The sequence below is a fragment of the Cydia strobilella genome, chromosome 9, assembly GCF_947568885.1.
Source record: "Cydia strobilella chromosome 9, ilCydStro3.1, whole genome shotgun sequence".
Classification (NCBI taxonomy): Eukaryota; Metazoa; Arthropoda; class Insecta; order Lepidoptera; family Tortricidae; genus Cydia; species Cydia strobilella.
In genome coordinates, this window is record NC_086049.1 from 1,132,394 (window position 1) to 1,154,016 (window position 21,623).

General features: G+C 37.5%; 2 protein-coding genes across 2 annotated transcripts; both read left to right on the forward strand.

Moving 5' to 3' along the window:
- Positions 1-2,959: 2,959 nt before the first annotated feature.
- LOC134744031 (actin, cytoplasmic A3a) lies at positions 2,960-5,409 on the forward strand. The gene is made up of 3 exons (XM_063677670.1): positions 2,960-3,076; positions 3,903-4,263; positions 4,381-5,409. Exons 2-3 carry the CDS (start codon positions 3,914-3,916, stop codon positions 5,159-5,161), a joined length of 1,131 nt encoding a protein of 376 aa, XP_063533740.1. The 5' UTR covers positions 2,960-3,076; positions 3,903-3,913; the 3' UTR covers positions 5,162-5,409.
- Positions 5,410-10,820: 5,411 nt separating this feature from the next.
- On the forward strand, positions 10,821-13,022 carry LOC134744027 (actin-5C). Its single transcript, XM_063677665.1, has 3 exons — positions 10,821-10,977; positions 11,467-11,827; positions 11,944-13,022. Exons 2-3 carry the CDS (start codon positions 11,478-11,480, stop codon positions 12,722-12,724), a joined length of 1,131 nt encoding a protein of 376 aa, XP_063533735.1. The 5' UTR covers positions 10,821-10,977; positions 11,467-11,477; the 3' UTR covers positions 12,725-13,022.
- The last annotated feature ends 8,601 nt before the right edge of the window (positions 13,023-21,623 follow it).

Consider the following 21,623-nt stretch of genomic DNA (forward strand, 5'->3'; position numbering starts at 1 on the left):
GAGTCTAACGACTAACGTATAGTGATAGTGACAATTAACAGACTGATTAACGTCAAGCAGCAGAGAACTATGAAACTTTCCTTCCATACAATAAAATTTAGCGAACGGTAAAACGGTGACAAACGGTTTGGTGCAACCGACCCTAAGTCTCAACCACGTGGTGGAAAAGACCTATAAGATGACGCGCACTTACTTAACATAGGTATTATCGTATTATAGGTACCCTATCAATAATCACAGCTACACTGACACAAGACTAAACTGATCTGGCTCGACTTGATCTAGTCTACACCTACACGACTGTATCCTCATTAGCAATAGGGGGTCATCCATTAATTACATCACACGTTTAGAATTCGATTTGCCAATTTCGTTGAAAAAAATGTGACGTCACACCAGGGGGGGAGGGGTTTGCCTAATGTGACCAAGTGTGACAAGGAGGGAGGGAGGGGTCAAAAAACCTAGAAATTCGTGTGACGTAATTAATGGATGAATCCTAGGCTACGGTAACCGATAATAACCATCAGGCTAGCAGTATGTTTGCCAATTGCCACCGATGTGAAAGCAAACATAATACTGTACTACCTACTGGCGTGTCCATAGCCACTCTGAAAAATCCCTCTTCGGTTCTATTCCACTTGATGACTTGACCCATGACATGACAGCTTTCGATGTTGACATTTTAGACATGTTAATAAGAATGCGTGTTAAAAATTATAATGTTTACTGTCAATAATAACCAACATTCGGTTTTGATCCACGAATGAATCAGAAAGGAAGGTCAATAACCCCACACCTTTAGTCAGAACGTCAAAGGAGCGGCGGCGGCGTCAACGTTGAAAACGTTTCAGGTTTTAAATAAAATAAAATAAATAATAAATCCGTTTATTTAAAAGACAACATGGGTCCACACATCACAATGTAAAAATTCATAATTAAAATTATTATTTTAGGGTGATTTGAAGAAAGTTTACGCTGCATATGCAAAAAGGGAATTAAGGGAAGGTAAAGCTGACCTATGAAAAAAATTTGTACCCTTTAGATTTAGAACCTTGTAATTTTAATTTGAGTTAAGCGAAATATCATTGTGCATTGTGTTTGTGCAATGAATCGACAGCGCAAAATTATTGTTGACCAACCATTTTTCAGTGCTTTTTCGTTGATTTCATGACTGCTGTAAAACAATTTCTCTTTTTATAAATCTAAAGCCTATCATTGCATATCATTGTATTTGAAAAACCCATTTTATTTACCTAAATACAAAAAGATAGATATAACTTCGTAATAGATAGATACAGTCTAAGGAAAAAACGTGCCTCGAAAATCTAGAAAATTTGATTCTCGTTCAGAGGGCGCTACTAGCTTTGGCCAACTGTCGTATAGATGGCGTTGACGGTTTCGTTTGTTATTTAACAATTTTAACGCATATCAGTGAAAGAACATGGGTCAAAATCATAAAAATAATTAATGCAAATAAAAAAAATCATTTATCCATATTTAAGTAAGTAAGTAAGTAAGTAAGTAAATATTCTTTATTGCACCAAAATTATACATTTTACATTTTAAATACATTTTATCGTATTTTTATAAATCTTCATTTTTAGTTTTAAAGTGTGTCGACAGATGGCAGTGAATTTAGTGGGGTTACACAATTTACTATGACAGTACCGCTCTAGTATAAGTTACTCTATGCTAAATATAAATATCCTTCCGGTTATTAAACCCGTTTGTGTTTTGATCAGTTAACAGTCTTTATATATTAAACTTATCTAGGTACCTACCTAATAGCTACCCATGAATTTTGCACACACCAATTCTAAAACATTTTTAGAATATTTTTCATGTTTTTGCATAGCTTTGAATATTTAAGCAACCTGCACAAAAATAATTAAGTTGTCCATTCGACAATTTCCATTTACCACAACTCAATCAATTCTCAACGTACGAGAGGCACAGAGATCATGGAGTTAGACTTATTTTCTTGCAATTTTTATTTCTGCTGATTTAGGTTAATAACCCTTGTGGTTTTACTATAATAGCCTTTTGTTCGTTTTTCCGCGGCATAACGAAGCAAAGCTCTCTAAGGGGTAGCTTTGGTAATACTGGTAATAGGTAACTAAAAAATAATAATACACTTAATATAACGGCACTAGACCACAGGTTGGTATTATGGTAGCTGATTGAAATAGTAGGTACAGTCAAAGATAGATAAAGATAGATATAACTCCGTAATAGATGGATACAGTCTAAGGAGAAAACGTGCCTCGAAAATCACGAAAATTTGATTCTCGTTCAGATGGCGCCGGATTTTAACGCATACCAGTGAAAGAACATGGGTCAAAATCATATAAAAATAATTAATGCAAATAAAAAAATCATTTATCCATATTTAAATACATTTTATCGTATTTTTATAAATATTTATTTTTAGTTTCAAAGTGTGTCGACAGATGGCAGTGAATTTACTGGGGTTACAAAATTACTCTATGGTACAGTTTTTCAGTTCTCGAGAAACATATTAGGTATTTAAGAGTATTAATTATTGTTTTACCTCATTTTGCTCACATTCCTAATAACATTATATTAGCAACATATAGGTACTTAAACAAGCCGCTTGATATTTCCTGAATCGACCAAGTTCTTTAACAAACAAAACATGACTAAATTCCATGGTAATACGAATATGTACACGTTAAATGTAAAACGTCAATAAAATTCTAGTCATAATGATATTTATTATTCAAGATCACTGATTGTATAGGTATTATTGCGTTGACGCGTCCGCATAACGAGACACGTAAGTTTTTATACACCTATCGTTCGATTAAGCACTAGGTATTACGATCCCTTATCAAGGCACTATCAGTATCAGTGGTATGTGAAAATGCCTTTGCCTTCCTAACCATATATGGTCATGAAAATTGAGCTAGTCAGCTATTGGTGGATATTAAATGGTGTTGATAGTGTTAATTCTGATAAGAAACGTTTTATATAGTTAAACTCGCGCCCGGCAGCCTCATTTCGCGCGGTGCTTCGCAGGCAACGGTCGTATTTTACTTTATTTATTAAATTAAAAGTAAGTTACACTTTTATAATTACAAAGTTTATCTTCAAAGTTCATTTTTACTCGACTTGTGGTTGATTGTGGATCAAGTGAATTTGAATTAGTCTTTATTTTTTTAAGTACTTACATAAAGTTATGTTATGTGATATATTGATTAAAGTTACATAACGTGGTAACTACTAACGTGTGATGTGATACCGTTCGGGTTTACGATTTTCTATGATTTTAATTAAATTTGTTTACCTGTAATTCCAAAGTTGAAATTTTGATTCGCTTCATTCGCCTACTTTAACAAGACAAGAAAGATATTTAATTAGTTTTATAAATATCACTTATTTATAATTAGTTTTATAAATATCACTTATTTATAATTAGTTTTATAAATATCGCTTATTGTGATTTCTTACCAATGGTAATTTTGAGTTGTTCAATTTACAATTTCAGCTGCCAAACCAAAACTGTGTTGGCACTTGTTACAATTATTTTTGTGCTGACTTAAAAAAAGTGTTTAACTTTAACTAGTGGATCTCGGTTCAACATTAATCAATGTACGATAATCACATAAAACCTTTACGAATCAAGACGCTTATTCACTACCTTAGCATACCTATCTTATCTCATCGAGCGCGTGATTGTGTAGTAACATTTTTCTAGAGATAGCGATACGATACGTGCCTGATAATTATTTTATTACTAAGTACCTATGCATATCCATATCATATCTTGTGACTGGTAATTAAAAAAATACCTAGTTGCGTAACACCAGATTTAAACCACAACGTCGAACACAAAAAAGAAAGTTTAAATTTTAATTTATATGCATTTTTTTCTATTACAGACTAGTTCAAAATGTGCGACGATGAAGTTGCTGCGTTGGTAGTGGACAATGGGTCCGGTATGTGCAAGGCCGGGTTCGCCGGCGACGACGCGCCGCGCGCCGTATTCCCCTCGATCGTGGGCAGGCCGCGCCACCAGGGCGTCATGGTCGGCATGGGACAGAAGGACTCGTACGTCGGCGACGAGGCCCAGAGCAAGAGAGGCATCCTCACCCTGAAATACCCCATCGAGCACGGCATCGTCACCAACTGGGACGATATGGAGAAGATTTGGCACCACACCTTCTACAATGAACTGCGTGTGGCGCCCGAGGAGCACCCCGTGCTGCTCACGGAGGCTCCCCTCAATCCCAAGGCCAACAGGTACGTGTTTCGCTCACGCTATAGAGTGTTCGCCGCTAAGTTGTCTTGAATCTTATCAGCTGATAATTCCCTGAGTCTCTGACCGCCGTGCTAACGAATCACCGTTTTCTTTTCCAGAGAGAAGATGACCCAGATCATGTTCGAGACCTTCAACACACCCGCCATGTACGTCGCCATCCAGGCCGTGCTCTCGCTGTACGCGTCCGGTCGTACCACCGGTATCGTGCTGGACTCCGGCGACGGTGTCTCCCACACCGTGCCCATCTACGAGGGCTACGCGCTGCCCCACGCCATCCTGCGTCTGGACTTGGCCGGTCGCGATCTCACAGACTACCTGATGAAGATCCTCACAGAGCGCGGCTACTCCTTCACCACCACCGCCGAGCGAGAAATCGTGCGTGACATCAAGGAGAAACTCTGCTACGTCGCCCTCGACTTCGAGCAGGAGATGGCCACCGCCGCCTCCAGCAGCTCGCTCGAGAAGTCTTACGAGCTTCCCGACGGTCAGGTCATCACCATCGGTAACGAGAGATTCCGTTGTCCTGAGGCTCTCTTCCAGCCCTCGTTCCTGGGTATGGAAGCTAATGGCATCCACGAAACCACCTACAACTCGATCATGAAGTGCGACGTCGACATCCGTAAGGACCTGTACGCCAACACCGTGCTGTCCGGTGGCACCACCATGTACCCCGGCATCGCCGACCGCATGCAGAAGGAGATCACCGCGTTGGCTCCTTCCACGATGAAGATCAAGATCATCGCGCCCCCAGAGAGGAAGTACTCCGTATGGATCGGCGGGTCGATCCTCGCTTCCCTCTCGACCTTCCAGCAGATGTGGATCTCCAAGCAGGAGTACGACGAGTCCGGCCCCTCCATCGTCCACAGGAAGTGCTTCTAAGCGCCATAGTAAGACTGTTCCTAAGTTATGATGCCCTACACCGAGACCCAGAACGGGAGGCTCAAATTACGCTTGTGATCTTTATTTAAGTACAGTATTTAAATAGGATGTAAGGTATCGTAATATGCATATTACGTAAACTCAGCGAATCATGATGTTCGCTCGTTTTTGACAAAGATTTTTATTTATTGTTACGTGACTAACCCGTCTTTTGTAATAAAAGATAATTTATATACCGGTATAAACAAGCATTTTTATTTACTTTACTCCTTTAAAGGCGCCAATCTATCTTGAACAGTAGTAAACTAGGTATATCCATTATGACTCAGGCCTCAAGCTACTAAGTTAGTAGATATGTTAATGATGAGTCACTAAAGGTACACTGTCCAGGTGACTATCTGCTGTGTATATGTACTTTGAAACTTAACCAGTAACGTTATAAAAACTTAAAGAAACTACGAGGCAAAAGAAAGTAGACCACTTGAGATAACGTGTCAATAACTTCTGTTACATTACACACCGAGGCGATGCGCCCGGCAGGTTTGGAATAGATCTTCTTAACGGCTGTTTTAAAAGTTAAATCAGTCTTTTACTTCCTTATTAATTAAATAATTTGAACATAAATTAGCAATATTAAACTTTTACATTTTCGTTCAGCATATTTGCTGAAATACAGTTATACTTAAAGTTACTGACTCTGCATCCATTCTTTTAATATTGCTAATGGAGAGGCGCTGTTTGTTGGGTGAGGTCCATCCATTTAATATTCCCATCACCATTGATCAGTCATAATTTTAGAAGTTTATTATTGTTGGTACATTGTTTCTCCTATCCTAGGAATACCTTCATTTGAATAACATTGCACTTACTTCTGATGTAATTTTGGAATACTCCGACTGTTGACCAAACATGCATCGCTTCAGATTGTCTCGCGTGAATTCGGGTCGTAGTTCAATGACACCATTTAACTACGGATACTACAATCCAGGTCAGTTATTTAACGTAGGGACGTTGTTTACAAACTTAACCCATTTCCGGATGCCATTGATAAAAATAAAAATATCTGACCTATTGTGGAGTTAATGAAAACACCGTGCCCAATATAATTAGATCACCGACACACCCACCCACGGCGTGGTTCCGTCTGGTGTGCGTGACGTCACAGACTTATTTCTGGAGACGAGACGCTGAGAACGCTACGTTACGGACGGGCCGTCGGTACTAGAGAACAGTGGATAGGTATGCAAATCTCAGCTGACAAGATAAACATTACCTTGTAGTACCCATACCCACTAGCCGGACAAAGATGAATCATTCATACGGAAGCTTGAGTAATCGACGGCTTAATCTTATGACTATATTATCTTAGTGAGCAACACCGGACGAAACTGAACGGTATGTTAGAGAGTTCTTTCTGTGGGTGAATTACTTCGCAAATTTTCACTGGCCGCTTTCTCACGCGTCTTTCGATTTCTAAACGGTATAAAGTTTTTATAATGCCGACGATACAAATTACAGCAGTGATCAGAAGGCGTTCGGGTGTACTCCCTATCCTCCCACATATGCATAGGTAAGAGTACAGGCCACCCCAGCTGCACGGCGACGCGAGGGTCAAGGGCGCAGCGCTGCGCACGATCGATTCCCCTCCCCCTTCTCCCTGGACGCGCCCATAATGCGTCTGCTCGACAGGCTCGACTAGACATGCGTTCCTTTCAGATACAATCAAAGGTGTATCTTGTTATGCTCTTCTTAAGGCAACTTCTAGCCTAACATGGAGCTGATAAAGATAATGCAATCTAGATATAGAATATTGCAGTGGTTTGCGGTGCATTTCGTATGCTAACTGTATAGCAATGTTCAGGTACGGTAAGGGGTGCCATTAGATTTTATTAAATTTCGTCTGGGATTAGAATCCCAGATCTAGAGATCGATACTGCTCAGCTTTGAAATTGACTGATAGATAATTTTAATATTTAATTTAATTAAGTAGATTTAAATCGCTAGTTGGTCCGTTTTACTTTCATAATTTGGTAATATAGGTAGTCTCTCATTGCCACACCCGATACCTACGGGTATCATACGTATTGAAACAATTTTTACTGGAAGACCTGATAATATATGTACATGTACATACATGTAAGCAACTTTAATTAAATACCTATAAAATAGGTAAATAAATATTTGCATATAAATGTGATTTACATGTTCTATGATAATTTTCTGCTCTTAAAGTAGCAAAGAAAACAGGTTGATAGATAAATAAAAAAGGCCTATCAACCCCCGCTGTCAGACCTTTGTCAAAGCGCTATTGTATTTTTATCACGCATCAGGCGTCCCAGTCCCAAGTCCCAAACAGTTATTTTAGGATTTAGGGGCTGTTACAGCCACCTGCAGTGGTGGTTTCCGATACCATATGGCTCACTTTAGAAACTCTCCGTTTCCGATAAACATGGAGTTTTCTTTAAAGGAAACAAATCACCCACCTACGCTAACATGACCAAAATTGGACCAAAAGATCTTTTTAATCGCGAGTTGTAGGTACTTATTGTCTGTTAGTCACAAATCAAATCATACCAAGGTTCTGCAAACACATGACTCGTTAACATCAATACCAATGAAATTATAAGACTGGAAACAATGGCATTACAAGTCGATTGAAATTCTATCCGTAACACCAAGTTTCCTCTTTACTTAGTCTGAATCATTGTGTATGTGAGAAAAATAATACCAAATATAGTCATTTCGATCGAATGTTTCTACATTATCCCTGAAAGGGAAATGAGTACAATAATTATTATAATCATAATCAGAATCATAATCTCACTCACTCACTATCTATTAATATTTCTAGGTTTATCACTTGTATAAACCTGGAAACATTAATTTTACTGTTATAAGTATCAAATCAAATCCGTTACTTAAACCCTATTGGAATGTTATCAGCTGTCACGTAATCGAATTTTAGGAAGTGATTAAACGTTGATAAAACCATATAAAACATACGAATTCGAATTCATAAACAGGCAGAGGCATTAATCGTTTCTGATACTTTGTCGATGACTAAAAAATAAATATCTCATTTCTGAGGAACTGCTGAATAAATACTAAGAAGCGTTAAATAATGACCAAGAAATGAAGTGTAACAAGACTTTGGTACCATACCGAGGGTTACTCATCGCCGTAGTACGCATGCACCAGTGAGTCATCTAAACTATCAAGACAGGACCCGTATTTACCTATATTTAAGTGTCTAATTTTAATACAATTCCCGTCCTCGTTCATAACGAAACTTGAAACCCGATTAGGTTTAGTACTTTTAGTTCATAGTATATCAGCAGATGAACCTGCAAAAGTAAGCAAATTGTTTACTTCCTTACTTACATTTTAACTATGCTAGGTAAAGACAGCCTGGTATTTATATTAGGTACACGCGCAAAATTAAGTAGGTACCTACAATACAAGGTATTAAGACATTTGTTTACTAACAGGTGTTTACGATTACGATTGGTGTTTACGGTTTTTACATAACATAGGTACCTACGTACTTATGAGGTAACTATTAAGCTTACATCATAACGGCAGTTTATTTAACCTTTTACAAAAAGGGGGCATTTAGTATTTAAAACGAAATTACTATTCGGTTGCTCTTGTAGTACCTACCCAGTTTATTATTATCAAGACAGACCAATACAACTAAAACCAGTTCGATCGGCACTATTGTCCACTATGTATGTCCACTATAACATTAATTTTATGTTTTAAAGGGTTATTTAATTAATTTATTTTATTATTTATTCACTGTAGGTATATCACTAAATAGTAACAAAAACGAAAGTTACGCAGGCAGGTAGGTACCCGTATTTTCTAATGAATTGATTAATATTTTTAAGTTACGGGACGTTACGACTTACTTAATTTTAATAAATATTTTACATAAAGTTTCTCTTATATATATATTCAAACCGGTATGATACGGGTATTTTGATTTGTTTAGTTAAGTAGTTAATTTCGATGTTTATGCATAGTGATTTATTGAACCACTAATAAATTATATAAGTAACAAGACTGACAATCCGTTAAAATACCAGATATATATATAGGTATACCAGATATCTAGTACGTAATGCCGAAAATTTATAACCATAGGTTTGTAAACAACTAGGTACCTTGTTGTTGAAAATTAATCCTTAATGTTTTCCTAATGTACCTATTTGTGATACTAATACATCAGATACATGTAACCCGACGTACGGTACCTTCGTGGCTACATGAAATAAAAGTTACAGTAAGTATAAATAGGAGTAGGTAATTAAGTAACTGTAACATTACCCGTGATTAATAATGCAAGAATGCATTCACGTGATTATAATCTGCAGTACAGTGCCCATTCGCACAACGCTAATCACTGATAACGTCAACCTGCCTTGACCCCATATCCCATCATTGATACGTTATAAATGCACATTAGCTAAACAAGGAATTTATAATGAAGCCGACTCATACTTTTTTAGCTTGCATAAATTCATATTTTGAAAAAAAAATAGCAACATCGCAGTGTTACCATCACCATAAAAACGCTAGATTCACTGTATTGAATGAATCGTTGGATTGGAGTACCCTAGACACACACACCGACAAGTAGAAGCTTAATTCGTTCGTGTGCGTTTTCTGTATTGCGACCGTTGCTTGCTGGAATGGACCAATCACAACGCAGGATTTTCTCCATGCCCATATATGGTAAAGCAGTCTGTTGCGACGAGTGGGGAGGTCAGGCGAGTCCATATTTTATCGATGGTCTTGAAACATTTTCTTGTTCCAATTACAAATTCCGAACAATTGACTGACATTTAACAGTCAAAATTGTCAGTAGACATATTTTGAAGGCCGTTTTATCCGCCATAGCGCCTTATTTCTTCGGATATTTGAGTTTATTTAGCACCAAACTGAGGTCCGTTGGGAAAGTCGATTATATCGCGGCGCCGGCGTAGTGAAGCAAATCGACCTCCACGAGCGCGCGACAGAAACCGGCCGGCATTTCTCACGGATCGGCGATTGCTGTAGTATTGTTCTCTGTACGCTGCTACTTTTCCTGGTAAGTCATGATTATTCAATTGCTTTTTGTTTTTGTGATCAATGACCCGTACTCTTAGAACTAACGATTTGTAATTTTGCTATAAATAAATTAGTTAAAAGTGGCCATTCTCTTACCGAAAAATTGTCAGGTTAGGTCATGAAAGTTCTATTCTAATTATAACCTAATAACAAAATCACTAGGTGGAATGGTAATCTGACGTAGGCATTACGTTTATCTTGTACTAACGATGTTTTTCGTCTGCTCCGCCGTCTGATACGATTTGAATGAGATTTTTTGGAGCGATGCCAAGATCTCGAGACCGTTATTTATTTATCTTTGTCAAAGATGCAACCAATTAGATTGTGTGTAGTGTGGACAGTAGGTAGAAATGGTGAACTATCCTTCGCGTAGTCATGTATGCAGTGTCTGTTCTGTTGGAAATCTTGTCGTTATCAAGAGCCAAGAGCGGCGCTATCAGAGGGGCGCGGGGCGAGAGCCTCAACGCGCAGGCTCCTTGCAGCGCAATACCATATATGGTAACGAAACCTCACGTATTGTGCGATTGGTCGAGAGCCTGCGGCGCGGGGCAGGGGCGCCCGATAACCACTTTCATTTATATACTCCGCGGGCCGCGCTCGACGACATTCCACGAAGTGAACGCGAGTTGAGGCGTTGTGCAGCATTACCGAGGCTGTGCAATCAAATTAATTTATTTTATTTATAATAGGATATTAAATTAAAAGTAAGTTGATGCAGCATCTAGTGTGTTTAGTGATGAGTGGTGCATGGATCGTGTGTAGTGCGTGCGGTCAGTGACACTGCGAAGGGTTCAGGGCGGATGCCGGTTGCGGTAGGGCGTGGTCGAGGATCGTGACAGTGCTCCCGAATTAATTAAAAATAATCTCGCGATACAATTTGAAATTTTCGAAAGTATCGGCGGCACCCCCGCGGCCATCTGCAAAAGGCGGTCAAGCCGCAGCCGCGTCAGCCGCCACGTTCGCGCCTCGCCTCTTGTTCAAGCCTTATTTGGTTTCAGTTCGCTTTGCATCGCCCACTTGTGTCCCGATAAGGCTTCGTGTGCCTTCTGCCCACTACTGCACTCATTATTTTATTATTTACTACTACGAGTCGAATTAAAAGTCACCAGTTTGTGAGTTGGATGAATGACTTTCTTATTAGACAAGAAGCTAATCTTTTTAACGATCATTAACGGTTATTTTCTTGTTTCCAGACTAAATCACAATGTGCGACGAGGAAGTTGCTGCGTTGGTAGTGGACAATGGGTCCGGTATGTGCAAGGCCGGGTTCGCCGGCGACGACGCGCCGCGCGCCGTGTTCCCCTCGATCGTGGGCAGGCCGCGCCACCAGGGCGTCATGGTCGGCATGGGACAGAAGGACTCGTACGTCGGCGACGAGGCCCAGAGCAAGAGAGGCATCCTCACCCTGAAATACCCCATCGAACACGGCATCGTCACTAACTGGGACGATATGGAGAAGATCTGGCACCACACCTTCTATAATGAACTGCGTGTGGCGCCCGAGGAGCACCCCGTGCTGCTCACGGAGGCTCCCCTCAACCCCAAGGCCAACAGGTACGTGTTTCGCTCCCGCTATTGAGTGCTCGCCGCTAACTAAAGGTTTCTTGATTCTTATCAGCTGATAATTCCCTCTGAACGCCGTGCTAACGAATCACCGTTTTCTTTTCCAGAGAGAAGATGACCCAGATCATGTTCGAGACCTTCAACACACCCGCCATGTACGTCGCCATCCAGGCCGTGCTCTCGCTGTACGCGTCCGGTCGTACCACCGGTATCGTGCTGGACTCCGGCGACGGTGTCTCCCACACCGTGCCCATCTACGAGGGCTACGCGCTGCCCCACGCCATCCTGCGTCTGGACTTGGCCGGTCGCGATCTCACAGACTACCTGATGAAGATCCTCACAGAGCGCGGCTACTCCTTCACCACCACCGCCGAGCGAGAAATCGTGCGTGACATCAAGGAGAAACTCTGCTACGTCGCCCTCGACTTCGAGCAGGAGATGGCCACCGCCGCCTCCAGCAGCTCGCTTGAGAAGTCTTATGAGCTTCCCGACGGTCAGGTCATCACCATCGGTAACGAGAGATTCCGTTGCCCCGAGGCTCTCTTCCAGCCCTCGTTCCTGGGTATGGAAGCTTGTGGCATCCACGAAACCACCTACAACTCGATCATGAAGTGCGACGTCGACATCCGTAAGGACCTGTACGCCAACACCGTGCTGTCCGGTGGCACCACCATGTACCCCGGCATCGCCGACCGCATGCAGAAGGAGATCACCGCGCTGGCTCCTTCCACAATGAAGATCAAGATCATTGCGCCCCCAGAGAGGAAGTACTCCGTATGGATCGGTGGATCTATCCTCGCCTCCCTCTCGACCTTCCAGCAGATGTGGATCTCGAAACAGGAATACGACGAGTCCGGCCCCTCGATCGTGCACAGGAAGTGCTTCTAAGCGCTCGGTCGCCGGCTCGAGGCCGGCTGCTGAGCTCGGGCTTGTAATCACCGTTAATTTAATTGTACGTAAGATATTATTGTAATTAAATCGTAATAGTGACGGCAACCGGCGCGCGGCGCTGCGGAGCGCTCGGCCGCCGGCCTCGGTACTGCACTCGCCAAAGGATCTTTTGTAATATCATGAATGAATCTCATGAATGTATGTGCTGAAACGGATAAGACTACTTTCTTACTAGGTCATTTATAAATTATAAAAAATAATGAAAAATACACGAAAAAAATTTGAAAAATTAAAACCAGACTTTCACTTTCCCTGTTTGTATCGTAAGGAGTGGAGTCGCGCGATTCCTCTCGCGGTCTGCGAGAGCAATGGCCGACATTGACCCATGTACAGAAATAGACTAATAGACCTGTACCGCTGGCTATATTTTGACCCCTAGGTTATAAAAATATTAAAGTCAATTCTGTTTTCGCTTATGAATACTTTGTTAAGATGTAAATCTTACATTTTGTTTTGTGTCATATATATAATTTGCTTTTCTAGTAATTTGTTATTTTGTGGTAATTATTTTTTATTTTGAATTATCTTGGAGAAAAAAATATTCGAGAGAAAACATGTAACTGTGTTGCATTTAGGATAGTGTTTTTAGTGTGAAAACATAGTTTGTGTCAATTACGTCCACTGCAATCTGATACTATGTCATAATATTCTAAATGACACAAAAAAAAATTAGAGTTAAAAAAAATTACTTAGGTCGAATTTAATCGTTTAAATAGGTCCATTAAATGATTTTGTGTCTTATTAAGGCATAGCTTCATAAGATATTTGATGATTTTGTTGTAACAGGCTGTCACCGTTACAAAAAAATATTAAAGATATAAGAGTTTACATCTTATTAATTTGAAATGCGGGATAAATAAGATGTATGAATTTGTGTCACTTGCATCCACTGCATAAACAAATATTACAAAAATATTATTTGCGTTCAAACGAAGCTAGCGGGCGGTCTGAATGGGCAACGGAGGCCGTGCAGGGTGGGGCCGCGGCGTGACCTTGCCGTACGCAACGCATGTTTACTTCGCCTGTGCGCCAAATTAACGCAACTTATTCAAAGAAGTTACGCAAACAACACAACAACAAGCAACAAGCAAGCAAAGAATGCGTCGAATTATCTTTTACCTATTTAAAACTCATAGATATTGTACAATGTCACCATTATGCAAAAGAACTGTAAGTACATGTTTGATTTGCGAGCGAGCTGGCAACATTGCGCAGGGAAATCTTAAAAATATCGCGTTTACGTGAACGCCACATACATTTGTGACAGTGATAGGGAAAAGGTACCCATAAAGTAAAATTTGGTTATTAATACCGTGACTTTCTTTCATTCTTTGATAAAAAAAAAATGCTATTTATGCATCATCTTTACGCACGTGTATCATACAATGTTTTACTATGCATTGTGCGAGTAAATAAAAAAACATGTCATGGCAAATAAGTTTAATTATTAAAAGGAGTGTTTTAAATCGACACGAGTTGCGAATTACCTATTCGCACGTGTATCGTACGTTTTACAGTACATATGGCCCTTTAAACTTTCGACATATGCACGGTAAGTGCACTTTTCCGCACTAGTGCAAGAAAGTAGCACCATATGTACGGTAAAAAAAATTGAAAACAAAAAGCACTTGTGCGGAAAAGCAGTACTTTCCGCACGATATGGCTCCGTAGGAAACGCACTTTTCGAGCACATGCATTGTAAAAAAGTATATAGGACTGTATCTCCTAAACCATGCGTCGTAGCGCAAAAATAATAAAATTTTCGTTCCCCTTTATGTAACCCAAAAGTAATACATGAAAAATACAATGAAAAAAAAGAAACAAAATCTTTATAGGGCTGTATTAGCTGTATCTCCTATATCGTGCATCGTAGCGCAAAAATAATCAAATTTTCGCTCCCCTTTAAGAAGCCCCTAATTAAGATTTAAAAACGCAAAAAAGAAAAAAAAGAGGAAATAATCTTTATAGGGCTGCATCTCCTAAACCGTGCATCGTAGCACAAAAATAATCAAATTTTCGTTCCCCTTAAGAAACCCTTAATTAAAACTTTAAAAAAAACCAGGAAAAAACTTTATAGAGCTATTATAGCTATATATATATAGATATAATATCTCCTAAACCGTGCGTGGTGGCGCAAAAATAATAAAAATTTCGTTCCCCTTTATGAAGCCCCAAAGTAATATACTAAAAACACAATGAAAAAAAAGAAAAAAATAACAAAAAAACTTTATAGGGCTGTATCTCCTACACCGTGCATCGTAGCGCAAAAATAATTAAAAAAATCCCTTTAAGAAACCCCTAATTAAGATTGAAAAACGCAAAAAAGAAAAAGTGGAAAAAAAATCATTTTAGGGCTGTATCTCCTAAACCGTGCGTCGTAGCGCAAAAATAATAAAATTTTCGTTCCCCTTTACGGAACCCCAAAGTAATATACAAAAAACACAATGAAAAAAAAAACAAAAAAAACTTTATAGGGCTGTATCTCCTAAACCGTCGTAGCGCAAAAATAATCAAAATTTCGTTCCCCTTTGTGGAACCCCAAAATAATATACAAAAAACACAATGAAAAAAAAAAACAACAAAAGAAATCTTTATAGGGCTGCATCTCCTAAACCGTGCATCGTAGCACAAAAATAATCAAATTTTCGTTCCCCTTTAAGAAACCCTTAATTAAAACTTTAAAAAAAACCAGGAAAAAAAACTTTATAGAGCTATTATAGCTATATATATATAGATATAATATCTCCTAAACCGTGCGTGGTGGCGCAAAAATAATAAAATTTTCGTTCCCCTTTATGCAACCCATAATTTATATTTAAAAAAAAAACGCAAAATTTAAAAAAAAAAAACATAGGGCTGTATCTCTTAAACCATGCGTCGTAGCGCAAAAATAATAAAAAAAAACCCCTTTAAGAAACCCGTAATTAATACTTTTAAAAAAAACCAGGAAAAAAAACTTAATAGAGCTGTATCTCCTAAACCGTGCGTGGTACCGCAAAAACAATAAAATTTTCGTTCCCCTTTATGCAACCCATAATTTATATTTAAAAAAAAACGCAAAATTAAAAAAAAAACATTATAGGGCTGTATCTCTTAAACCATGCGTCGTAGCGCAAAAATAATTTAAAAAACCCCTTTAAGAAACCCGTAATTAATACTTAAAAAAAAAAAACAAAAAAAAACCAGGAAAAAAAACTTTATAGAGCTGTATCTCCTAAACCGTGCGTGGTACCGCAAAAACAATAAAATTTTCGTTCCCCTTTATGCAACACATAATTTATATTTAAAAAAACGCAAAATTTAAAAAAAAAATCTTTATAGGGCTGTATCTCCTAAACCATGTGTCGTAGCGCAAAAATAATAAAATTTTCGTTCCCCTTTATGAAACCCCAAAGTAATATACAAAAAACACAATGTAAAAAAGAAAAAAAGAAAAAAAACAATAAAAAAATCTTTATAGGGCTGTATCTCCTAAACCATGCGTCGTAGCGCAAAAATAATAAAATTTTCGTTCCCCTTTATGCAACCCATAATTTATATTTAAAAAAAAACGCAAAATTAAAAAAAAAAAATCATTATAGGGCTGTATCTCTTAAACCATGCGTCGTAGCGCAAAAATAATTTAAAAACCCCTTTAAGAAACCCGTAATTAATACTTAAAAAAAAACAAAAAAAAACCAGGAAAAAAAACTTTACAGAGCTGTATCTCCTAAACCGTGCGTGGTACCGCAAAAACAATAAAATTTTCGTTCCCCTTTATGCAACCCATAATTTATATTTAAAAAAACGCAAAATTTAAAAAAAAAATCTTTATAGGGCTGTATCTCCTAAACCATGCGTCGTAGCGCAAAAATAATAAAATTTTCGTTCCCCTTTATGAAGCCCCAAAATAATATACAAAAACACAAGAAAAAGAAAGAAAAAAATAATAACAAAAAACTTTATAGGGCTGTATCTCCTAAACCGTGCATCGTAGCGCAAAAATAATCAATATCCGTTCCCCTTTAAGAAGCCCCTAATTAAGATTTAAAAACGCAAAAAAGAAAAAGAGAAAAAAATCATTTTAGGGCTGTATCTCCTAAACCGTGCGTCGTAGCGCAAAAATAATCAAATTTTCGTTCCCCTTTAAGAAACCCTTAATTAAAACTTTAAAAAAAACCAGGAAAAAAAACTTTATAGAGCTATTATAGCTATATATATATAGATATAATATCTCCTAAACCGTGCGTGGTGGCGCAAAAATAATAAAATTTTCGTTCCCCTTTATGCAACCCATAATTTATATTTAAAAAAAAAACGCAAAATTTAAAAAAAAAAACATTATAGGGCTGTATCTCTTAAACCATGCGTCGTAGCGCAAAAATAATAAAAAAAAACCCCTTTAAGAAACCCGTAATTAATACTTTTAAAAAAAACCAGGAAAAAAAACTTAATAGAGCTGTATCTCCTAAACCGTGCGTGGTACCGCAAAAACAATAAAATTTTCGTTCCCCTTTATGCAACCCATAATTTATATTTTAAAAAAAACGCAAAATTAAAAAAAAAAAACATTATAGGGCTGTATCTCTTAAACCATGCGTCGTAGCGCAAAAATAATTTAAAAAACCCCTTTAAGAAACCCGTAATTAATACTTAAAAAAAAAAAACAAAAAAAAACCAGGAAAAAAAACTTTATAGAGCTGTATCTCCTAAACCGTGCGTGGTACCGCAAAAACAATAAAATTTTCGTTCCCCTTTATGCAACACATAATTTATATTTAAAAAAACGCAAAATTTAAAAAAAAAATCTTTATAGGGCTGTATCTCCTAAACCATGTGTCGTAGCGCAAAAATAATAAAATTTTCGTTCCCCTTTATGAAACCCCAAAGTAATATACAAAAAACACAATGTAAAAAAGAAAAAAAGAAAAAAAACAATAAAAAAATCTTTATAGGGCTGTATCTCCTAAACCATGCGTCGTAGCGCAAAAATAATAAAATTTTCGTTTCCCTTTATGCAACCCATAATTTATATTTAAAAAAAAACGCAAAATTAAAAAAAAAAATCATTATAGGGCTGTATCTCTTAAACCATGCGTCGTAGCGCAAAAATAATTTAAAAACCCCTTTAAGAAACCCGTAATTAATACTTAAAAAAAAACAAAAAAAAACCAGGAAAAAAAACTTTACAGAGCTGTATCTCCTAAACCGTGCGTGGTACCGCAAAAACAATAAAATTTTCGTTCCCCTTTATGCAACCCATAATTTATATTTAAAAAAACGCAAAATTTAAAAAAAAAATCTTTATAGGGCTGTATCTCCTAAACCATGCGTCGTAGCGCAAAAATAATAAAATTTTCGTTCCCCTTTATGAAGCCCCAAAATAATATACAAAAACACAAGAAAAAGAAAGAAAAAAATAATAACAAAAAACTTTATAGGGCTGTATCTCCTAAACCGTGCATCGTAGCGCAAAAATAATCAATATCCGTTCCCCTTTAAGAAGCCCCTAATTAAGATTTAAAAACGCAAAAAAGAAAAAGAGAAAAAAATCATTTTAGGGCTGTATCTCCTAAACCGTGCGTCGTAGCGCAAAAATAATAAAATTTTCGTTCCCTTTTATGAAACCCCAAAGTAATAACAAAAAACGCAATGACAAAAAAAAAGAAAAAAAAAAAAACAAAAAAAAAACTTTAGGGATGTATCTCCTAAACCGTGCATGGTAGCGAAAAATAATCAAATTTTCGTTCCCCTTAAGAAGCCCTTAATTAAGATTTAGAAACGTAAAAAAGAAAAAGAAAAAAATCTATATAGGGCTGTATCTCCTAAACCGTGCGTCGTAGCGCAAAAATAATCAACTTTTCGGTCCCCTTTATGAAACCCCAAAGTAATATACAAAAAACACAATGTAAAAAAGAAAAAAAGAAAAAAACAATAAAAAAAACTTTATAGGGCTGTATCTCCTAAACCGTGCGTCGTAGCGCAAAAATAATCAAATTTTCTTTCCTCTTTATTCAACCCTTAATTTATATTTAAAAAAAAAACGCTTTCACTAAACTGCTGTAACTCGGAAACTTAGAATCCACAAAGGGGACTTTACTAAATTATGACACATATTAAAGCCTGACCAGTAATATATGATCATTGTCAAGAGGGCGCTGTTCATTCTCATGTATAGGGTGACAGTTCAGTATAGTATGAAAAAATATTGTATTTAATGAACATCATCATCAATGTAATTAATGTTGCTTGCCACGCTTAAACATAACAAAAATCACAATAAATTGCGTCTTAAAATAAACTTAAAAAGTCTACTAAAAATCGAAACAAAAGTAATTTTTAAGTCGCTGTTGTGACATTCTCAATCAAAAGGTAGGTACCACTTTGTCGTTTACCATAAAGACGAAATTTGATTATATCTTTATACAAATAACCTGTCAGAGAAAGTGGTACCTTTTGATTAGGAACGTCACAAATGTTGGTCAGTATGAGGAGTGCAGCCTACAGTTTATTTTTAATTATATTTATATATATTAGGTATCTACTACGGTAAGATTGATAAGACAATGTAATTATTTATGCCTCCGAATGAAATAAATACACTGTATCGCAAAACTAAGTGGCGAGACAGCTCATAATGCCATCTCTTGGTTGGTCTTAACAAGGGTAAAGGAGATAGTATTAAGATCTCAGTCGCCAGCTGATATTGCGGCAAGTATAATAAGCACCCCACCCGCGTAGGTACCCTTCCCCGTGCACGCCCTTCTTGCTCAATTGAGTTTTATTTTGCCAGATAGTAAAAAAACCGTGGATCAAAGTGACCCAAATTATGAATGATGTCTCAATGTGGTATTATAATATTGTAGACGTAAACTTAATAATATGATTTTTTTTTGTGGCAGATACAGGGTGTTAATTAGAAAAAAATTTTTTTTAAATAAAAGCGGTGGATGAATTTGACACAGATTTGTCTGAATAACATATAACAATGTTCTGTAAAGTACAACACTTCACTTACCGACTCTAATATTTTTTTAGGCGTTTTAGGATCAATATTAGGTATTTATTAAATGCCATTATACCCGTGGATGAAAATGACACAAAATGCGTGTGTACGTCGGAAGCCACTTTGCCTTTACAGGGAAACAAAGAATTTCGTCTCGAATATTTTTTTTACAGAATGCTGATTGAAAAAAGAAATACCTAAATTTCTACCTAAGCAAATACCTAGGATGACACAAAATATTATTTTTAGGTTTAGTATATGGTCTGGAAACTATATATAAAAAATAAGCAACATTAATATTCTTATAACCTCAGAAGTTATTGGTACAGGTCTATAACTTGGCTGCGCGCCCTAAATCAAATGGTTGCATATTTGCTCCATTACCAATAAAAGCGGTTTCAAATGAGAGTTTTAGCCGTTTTATACGCGCGTGTAAGTTCGTATCGTCAAAAAGCGCTGAAAAATCACTAGTCTAACCGCTAAGGGGTTGCTTGTTCTACTTACACAGCCCGTATTTAAGAAGATTCTACGTGATTCTACTGACTGATTAGACGCACTAGTTATCAGTAAACTTATTTGTTCCGTAAACCAAAAGTAACTTTAGCCTGTATCGGGAAATATCCAGACACGCGGAAGCGTCAAGCCAAGTTCAAAAGAAGAGAACTGGCGTGGCGAAGCTCCAAAAGCTTAATTTCTACATAAGGCTGCGTTTCCACCAGAGATGTGCGAGGATGCGTAGCGAGGGATGTGTTTGAACCAATATTATCACTACACGCTGAGCGCAGAAAACAAATGAAGTGATTATATTGGTTCCTAACCTTTACGACGCCATGTCAAACACAAAAGCTGTCAATCGGAAGTCATGTCACCGAAATGTCAAAACTGAAATTGAACTTTATGCACATGCACGTAGGGTCTATGTTGCTCTGTGGTCTTTGACCGATTAATACGTCTTTGGCGTTGGACCTGCGGTGCCGATATATCCGTCATCCGGTCGGCCGCCAACCTCGATTCCCTACAACTATGTAGGTGGTGCGCTGACGTGCCCAAAATGTGCTCGAGTATTTAGCAAGAAGATAGGGTACGTGAGCCACCAGAGAGCGGATCAGCTACACGCTAATAACGCGAATTAAAATTGCCTACTCCAGAGCACACAGTCGCTGTGGCCGAAATCGGTCATCTCTCTCTCTCTCTGGTGCCTCTGGTGGAAACGAAGCCTTATATCCATAATTTACTTCGTGGTTTGTAAATAGGCATGTTATTTAGTAAAGGGGTGGTACTATTATTTATTATGTGGTCAAGGTTTATTAACAGAACATAATAATTTTAATAAAACATACCCAAATCACATTTTGATAAAACTTTATTCCGAACATCACAAATATTTCCACGTAATGATTATAAGATTTATTAAAAACATTTAGTTATTATCAAAAATAATAAATAGAGAGTGGACTTAGGAGAAATTGTTATTAAAAGCTGTAAATTATTCTCAGGATGATGGTGTCGCGATACATGTGCAGGAAAACATTGTTATAATTAATTATAATTACAATACATATTAGCTGCTGATCTCATACTATTCGTTTTCATTCAACATCTATTTATATTATATACCTCCGTAGTCAACATTCAATACTTTAGTGCAACATAAGACCGATTTTTGTCTAAATCATACATCATTATGAACACGATGTACAGTCCTCTGCAGATACAAATATACGGACGAAATTCTCAATATGATAAATATATATACGTAATATTGTCAATGGTTTTCAATTCTATATTTTGCGCTTTAATGGTTAAAAACTATTTTAGGACGTCCAGGGGCCCATTTTTCGAACGGTATTA